This window comes from Chaetodon auriga, chromosome 10 (assembly GCF_051107435.1).
Source record: "Chaetodon auriga isolate fChaAug3 chromosome 10, fChaAug3.hap1, whole genome shotgun sequence".
Taxonomy (NCBI): Eukaryota; Metazoa; Chordata; class Actinopteri; order Chaetodontiformes; family Chaetodontidae; genus Chaetodon; species Chaetodon auriga.
In genome coordinates this window covers 714,747-722,500 of record NC_135083.1, presented here as the reverse complement: position 1 = coordinate 722,500, position 7,754 = coordinate 714,747, and the positions used below count along the sequence as shown (strand labels likewise).

Below are 7,754 nucleotides of genomic sequence, written 5' to 3'. Positions count from 1 at the left end.
AGACGCTTAATTAATTAGTCATGTTAATTAGTGCTGACAGCTAATAAGGCAATTGATTGTTTTAGCAAAAGTAAACACAAATACACAGTTTGTTTTGGGTAATTATCTGGGTTCATTAAGCTTAAAGCGTCACATTAGCTGGTTGATATGGTTGGTAAAGTTAAACTGTGGGTGTGCTCTGCAGGTACTACAGGGATATTGCCAAGATGCCCAGCATCAGTGATCAGGACATGGATGCCTACCTGGTGGAACAGTCCCGTCTCCACGGCAACGAGTTCAACACACTGAGCGCGCTCAGTGAGCTCTACTTCTACATCAACAAGTACAAGGAAGAGGTGAGGGGGGGCGGGGTTTCACCTCTCGATGGTATCACAGTTGTTTGCTTGTGCAGCCGTCATCAGTGTCGGGTTTGACGTTAGTGTGTTTGGATCGGCCTGGATCTCACCTGCTGCTACGTAGGCAGACTGTCAATGACTGTGTCCACCTGTCCATGACTGAAGTGGCCTGCAGTCAGTGCAGAGGGAATAACATCACGTGGGCATCACTTTGGTCCACGCAAGACATCTTTTCAACCACTGGTCAGACTGAGATGAACTCTGATGGACATATTTATGGGCCCAGCGGCTCCAAGACAAACAGCCACATGAGTATTGAACCGATTGAAATCTTGGCCAGATGATGGTGCTGGATGAAACATAAAGAGATCACCAAAGTTATTACAATTCATCTTGCTGGAAACATGAAATATCTCTGCAAAATTTCATCCAGCAGATGCCAAAACATCCATTATTCATTCCGTCATTCATTCATTCATTCGTTCGATCTTCTGGATGTCAGAGCTTCTCTCTCTGTTAGGGTTAGTCCAGACTCTACAGAGGAAACGAACCTTGAAAAGTTAAATGTGTGCTCACATTCTTTTGGTCACTTCCCAAATTTCATGACCATAGATGATGATTGGAGTTTACCAGTAAATCCAGAGCTTCGCCTTCAGGTTCAGTTCTTCTTCACCTTGATAGTCTGGGATGTCAATGTCATGTTGATCTAACCTCAGATATTCTGATCAATGGGCAGACTGCGTTCATGTGGCACCGCCCTCAGGACACCACATTCTCTTCTTATGATAAAGCTAGCTGATGAGGTTTTATATTGTATCAGGGCTCATATTGTCTCTTTCTTGTTTAAAGCAGCAGGATTCTGTTGGCTCTAAACTGTCGAAGGCGGCGGTTTCATGTCTTTCTTCTATCTCTGCAGATCCTGACGTCGTTGGATCGGGATGGGTACTGTCGCAAACACAAACTGAGGCACAAACTGGAGCAAGCCATCAACTTGATGTCTGGAAGCAGCTGAGAGGAGGGGAAGGACGAATGGACTGATGGACCGATGGACTGATGGATGGATGGGGCGATGGGGACGAAGAATGGGGGAGGGGGAATGAGGGCATTTTGTTTTTCTGAACTGTTTGAGCAGTCAGCTGACCTTCTCAGTGTTGGACCGAACTGACAGCCACAGCTCCAGCCCTTTAGCAATCAATCCATCAGCAATTTATTTGTCAATTGATTGATTGATTGATTGATTTGAAGACTGATTAACTGGCTGGCTGGGACCCCAACTACCTCCATTTGGTGGGATTTGGGGTGGAGAATCAGTTTCCAAACCGATTTGGATACATTACAGCGTGACCTCGGCGTGGTGTGGGGTCACTTTGGGAAAAACAAACTTTCTCGATGCATCTGTCGGTTTGGATTTGGATTTAAATTCACTGCAGGCGTAAGCAGGGATCAAAACAAGGTTGCTGTGGAAACTAAAGACTGAGTCAGGTTTCACCAAACAATGGATGTGGACTAATCGACCTAACTTCAGGATTCACAGACTGGTTTGGAACTGTCAAATGCTGGGTTGAGGAGCCAAAGGTCAAGTTAAGTTTCTGTCAAAGCTACAGACTCAGACTAGAAGGTCTGAAGGATCAGGAAACTAAGCTGATGGTCAGAAGGTTACAGTAACATCAACCTTACCTTCAGAGCCTCATTGTGGCCTGGACGAATCCAGGCTAAACATCAAAAGGTCAACGTCAAGGCTTACTGACTGCAGGAGTTGAAGCCTCTTTGCTGATGTCTTTATTTTGGGCCATTTATCCTCACCTTGAATCCTCAGCCTTGAATGGAAGGGTCGGGATTCACCATAAGACGTTCAGGTCAAGCTTTAAGGAAGGAGGCGTCAAAGTCAATCTTGAACTTTTGAAGGATTCAAGAGGTTGTTTAAAGCTTTATCAAAGGAAAGGAAGCAAGCAAATAAACTGATGTCCCAAAACGTGATGACTTGACCTAACTTTGATATCACTGCTTAGTCTGAAAAGATGTGGAATCCAGGTGAAAAATAAGAGGAATTCATCTGTCGGGATCAGGAAATAAGGACTGTATGAGCTGAGACAATTTGACCTGACCTTGGACTGTTCAGCCAAGTTTCACCAGGACCGAGAAGTTTCCAAGTTGCTGTTTTAAATAAACCGCTCAATGTTTTTCTCTGGACAATCACTCTGTACCACAGCACACTGAGCCCGATGCCTACTGACCGACCAGTACCTGTGTCCATAAACCTGTCTTCTCCCGCCATCTTCTTTTCCTCTCCTTCCATCCTCAACTCCTCAGAATCTCACATCCTACTTTGCTTCACCCTTTCCCTCACTTCATCTCCTCCTCTATCTTCCCCCTTCCTTTCCATCCTTACTCGTTTCTTCTTTCACCCCATTTTTTATTCCTCCTCCCCCTCAACCCTTCTCTGTCATTGGTCAGTCACGCTGGCCTCTGGCCATCCTGTTGGCCAGGAAGACTCTTTAGTAATGTACTGCCTGACCAATCAAGACTGTGGAATTCGGCAGAATCACGAATAATTAAACAAATTAATCCAGAATTACGTTTTGAATACATTCCAGCACAGGCACACAGGCAAGGTCTGTAAATAAGCAGGTTGATGCGCTAATTTTTTGGAAGCGAACAACTTCCGAAAGTGGACTGACAGGCGTTTTTCCAGGATCAGAAAGACCTGGAAAAGGGGGTTCTGGATTCAGCGACGGTCGGACCTTGCACATACACCCACATACAGCCATGCTTTACAGCGCCATGCTAACTGTGCCCAGGGGGAAATACTGTGCAGAGCTACAAGCCCAGTGCCATGTAATGACCGGACCGGATCACGTCAGAACTGGACCGGACTTGGACCAAACCCGGATCAAAAACAACCTGGAATGGAGTTTTAGCCGGACCGGACTCAAGAACTTTTAAGACTTGTGGCCATAATTGTAAACAACAAAAAAAGAAATAATAATAATGATGATAAAGTATAAAAGTTAAAAAAGAAAACAAAAAGAAAGGAAAAAAAGAAATATTGAAATGTTAACATGTAACAAGAACTTTGTGGATTTGACAGTTTGGATTTTAAGGAGCCGAACTTGTATAAAGCTGAACATTATGCTACATCAGAGTCTGGAGAAAGAGAGAGAGCCAAGAGACAGGGCGGTGGATCGGACTGCGACCCCATCCTCAAACCATCCAGCCAGACCGGAATAAACCAGCTCAAACTGGATTTAACCGGACTGAACGGGTTCTACTTGGAACCTGAAGGAGCTGAACTGAACTGAATCTCAGCTCCGTATGTCTAAGGTGGACAAACAAAGTGGACTTTTTGGTACTTTTTTTTGCCAAATGGGATGTTTGTTTGAACAGGAGTGTAGTGTCTCGGGTGGAGAGGTGGCCTGGAGGTTTGGGTGGTGTTTGGAGGGGTCAAATGGTTGCATGTGTAGCTTCGGATGGAGTCTTTGTTTTGTTGGGCTTTTGTGCTCTTTTACAGCCCGAAGAGGAATGACGGTGCTTTCACACTGACGGCTCAGACTCAGTTCTTCAACTGTTCACTCGATGACTCAAGAGATCACCTCAGGAGGAGACGGGGGAGTTGTACCTCCATCCACCTGGATGGTCTACGTCAAAAATGAGCCCCAGCCCTGTTAACGCTGGTAACCAGTGAGTTAAACTGTAACTCCAAAAACTGAACCCAGTGTGAAACACTCTAATTCCCTTTATGGATGATGGATGGAGGACAAAGCTGCACCCCTCACCCCCCACACCTCATCTTATCTGTGGTAGAACATTTTCACTCTGCACAGCTGGAACGTAAATGTCGTTCAGAGCTCCAACATTTGTTCAACAATGAAATTTGACCTTTTGAAAACACAAAAACTCGAACCCTGCTGCAAGCGGCCACTCATTTTCTTCAGATTACTTCGTTCCGTCTCCACTCGGTATCAGAGCGTCTCTCGTGGGCTCCAGTGTTCACATCAGAGACTCGGTGCAGCAGGGAGACCGGTTTCAAACCCTCAATCTGGGGGACGAGCAAACTTCAACACACTAAACTTTAGCTCATCAGCAGGCACCGTTTGCTAACCCGCACATATTTCCACATCAATTGCTGTTTTGTTTTAGTTGTTTTTTCCCATGTGACCTCTGGGAAGAGTCTTTAGTCGGTGTGTTTGAAAGCACCATCAGGTCTGAGGGACTCTGGATGGAGGCCAGCGAGCTCTGTGAGAGCGTTCTGCCACAGATGAAGCGTCTCTCTTTTGGCTCTCTGCGATGCCATAAAGCTACAAAGCACCTTTTTTTTTCTTGCTGTTGTTTCACTGTCGTTTGAATCTTTGGGGCCAAAAGGACCCGAGAGAGGAAGAGGAGGAGGAGGAGGAGGAGGAGGAAGAGGAAGGGTCCTGATAAAAGACTGCCTTTTAGATGATTAATTATAGAACAGGGAGGGAAGCCACTACCATACCAATACCACTGTTCATCCGACCTGTGTGTGTGTGTGTGTGTGTGTGTGTGTGTGTGTGTGTGTGTGTGCGCGCTGCTGCAGTGGAAACTCAACCGTTAAATCACTGATCGTATCTGCGGCTCAATTAAAAATCTTTTTCTTTGCGTGGCGTCGTGTAAATCGCTCGATCGGATCTTTTTTTTCTTTAAATAAAAATCTCAGATCGTCCTTTAAACTCAAAGTCATCAATAACTGATGAATCGAGCAAAACGAAGACGTTGTCTTTGTGTCCTCGTCACCGTTTTGATCAGCCGGTGAGAAGAGATGAGTTTAGAGGAGGAGGAGGAGGAGGAGGAGGAGGAGAAATGAGTGAGTCCCCAGAGGAGAATGTAAAGGAAGGGAAAGGGATGATGCATAGACAGTGTAGAGAAGGAGGAAACGCCTGCTGCATGCTGAAGAGTGAGGAAGAGGAGAAATTACTATTCAGCTGCAGAGAGGAGAGAGCAGATGAGGAGGGTCTGTCCTGCAAAGAGGTGAAGAAGAGGAGGAAAACCTGATGTTCTGCAAATGCAGAGAGGATAAATAAATGTTAGAGCAGAAAGCACAAGGATCAGGATGAAAGAGGAGGTCAGATTCTCTTTCTGCATGCTAAAGTGAGAGGAGGAGGAAGAGGAGGAGGAGGGATGGAAGGAGACTCTGCTGGAATACTGAGGGCAGGAGAAAGAGAGGAGAGAGGGAGAATACTGATCAGGGAGGAAAAGACGGAGGCAACGTCATCCATCAAACCAGCTGAGGGAGGAGAGGTCTCCGAGAGGAGGGAGGAGGAAACGCTCCCAGTGCAGAGAGGAGGAGAGACGGCCTGAGAGAGGAGGAGAAAGAGCCTGAGAGAGGAGGAGAAACGGCCTGAGAGGAGGAGAAACAGCCTGAGAGGAGGAGAAACAGCCTGAGAGAGGAGGAGAAACGGCCTGAGAGGAGGAGAAACAGCCTGAGAGGAGGAGAAACAGCCTGAGAGGAGGAGAAACAGCCTGAGAGAGGAGGAGAAACAGCCTGAGAGAGGAGGAGAAAAAGGCAAAAAGAAGCTCGGCTTCACAATCCGAGAGAAAACAAACGTGATAAAATTCGTTCGAACGTAAAGAAACAGGACGAAAACGTGTTTTTGACGAGTCTCAGGACAGAAAGGACGACGTCAGGCAGGTGTGACCAAACAAAACCTCAAGGTTTAATACCTGCACACGTGTTCCTCACACAGCTGGTCCTCCTCAGGTAAAGGTCAGGATGTAAGCACACCTGTACACGTGTGTTTAATGTCATCACAGCTCTGTGTAGATATTCAGTACGTAGACAGGTTCGCTGCTACGCTCACATTTACCTGACGAAGATGGTCTGAGGTGGACACGACGTCTCTGACTGTGGAGTTCTGGTCCATCACTGTTTGGTTCAAATCTCATTCACCTGATCTGAAATCAGAACGTTTAGAAGAAAAAGGTTGTTTTCAGCCGACATTTAACACTTTGACACGTTTTGTTGAAATTGTCAAAGCAGGTCAGCTCAGGTACTCTGGGATCGTCTCGGCTCTACAAACCAAAACTTAAACGCAGTACTCGGCTCTAATCTGTAGTGTTTTTATATCTTCAAGCCGTCGGCAGCAGAACATAGAAAGAGAGGACGACCAATCAGGAGAGGAGAGCGACAAAATGGAGACCTTAGAAAAACGGCTGAAATCCAGCCGGGACGAATCGACGTTTGGATGGTTTCCACTGTGGCAGCAAGCAGCTCGCGTGTGTGTTTGTTTCAGCACACACACACACACACACACACACATTAGCATCATATCCATCCTCTGAACACACACACACACACACACACACACACACAGTTCTCCGGCGGTGAGATATTTATTGATTTCTTTTCTTTTAATTTATTTTTTATGATGACATATTTATTGTGGGAGGATGTACTCGGTTTTATTAGTTTGTACAGCGTCGAAGAGAGAGAACGTCATACTTCTACTGCAAAAACACACAAACACACACTTTAACACACAACACGTGTCGTAAACGTCCACGTGCAGGCTGGGAAACGACCACCGACTGTGTCAAACTGTCCTGTTTACCAAAGTGTCATTTTAAACTCAAAGATCAGTGACGTCCGTCAGTGGAGGTGAAGAGTTTCTTCTATTGATCTGATCCCGTTTAGTGAAACCTGTCAGTCGCATCCTCGTTAAAGTCTGTGGACCAATCAGAAGTGGAGCCGTAGACTTCAATGACAGAAAAGGGGGAACGATGGAAGAGTCGAGTCGAGGTTTTGGTTTGTCGTTTCCCATCCTGTCCTGCTGAGGCCAACAGATCAATCGGTTTGATTGATCACAATCGTCCCTCAAACCCACTCACACAGCGAACGTTCACAAGAGTCGTTCACACCTTCCGACTCTTCAGACCACGTGTCCAGGTGCTCAGAGGCAGAACATCAATGGGACTCGAGCTAATGTCCTGTTGGTCTGAAATGGAAATCACCTGATCCCTCATTGGAAGTGAATGGGAGTTGAATTTACGTGATCTTTGCAGCTGAAATGCTCTGTCAGCAGATATTATTTGGGATTTTTAGGAAACTCCCGTTTCAAAACAATGGATCCACTGATTTCAACAGCGAAGTGGAGCGAGAGCTGATGAGCGACATCGTTTTTCTAGTCTCCCATTGGACCAAAAAGGAATTCATAAGGTGAAATAAGTTTTAGGAATCTCCCATTTCAGACCAACGGTGGCTACAAATTGAGAATTGTTTAACTTCCATTTAAAACCATTGGGAGCTTCAGGGCGGCCACAGTGCTCCCATTGATCTCCATTGAGAAGTTAGAGGAGTTCCATGTTCTACCAACAGCAGATCGAACTCGGTGGTGATTCCATGAATGTTTCTTCACATCATCTCTAATCAGCGGGGGCCTCAGGAGACGAAGGTGGGTGCTCCCC

The 7,754-nt window shown here is 46.1% G+C and overlaps 1 protein-coding gene and 1 long non-coding RNA gene across 2 annotated transcripts in view; both read left to right on the top strand.

Annotated features, from left to right (window-relative positions):
- The window catches only part of plxna3 (plexin A3), an 88,309-nt gene extending 84,964 nt beyond the window's left edge, over nucleotides 1-3,345 (top strand). Inside the window, exons 37-38 of the mRNA XM_076740001.1 lie at nucleotides 185-335; nucleotides 1,252-3,345. Coding sequence (XP_076596116.1) covers nucleotides 185-335; nucleotides 1,252-1,347 — 247 coding nt within the window. The 3' untranslated portion in view covers nucleotides 1,348-3,345. The remainder of the gene's footprint in view (nucleotides 1-184; nucleotides 336-1,251) is intronic.
- Nucleotides 3,346-4,773: 1,428 nt separating this feature from the next.
- On the top strand, nucleotides 4,774-4,987 carry LOC143326459 (uncharacterized). Its single transcript, XR_013077678.1, has 2 exons — nucleotides 4,774-4,860; nucleotides 4,891-4,987. It is a non-coding gene; the product is annotated as an uncharacterized LOC143326459 (long non-coding RNA).
- The last annotated feature ends 2,767 nt before the right edge of the window (nucleotides 4,988-7,754 follow it).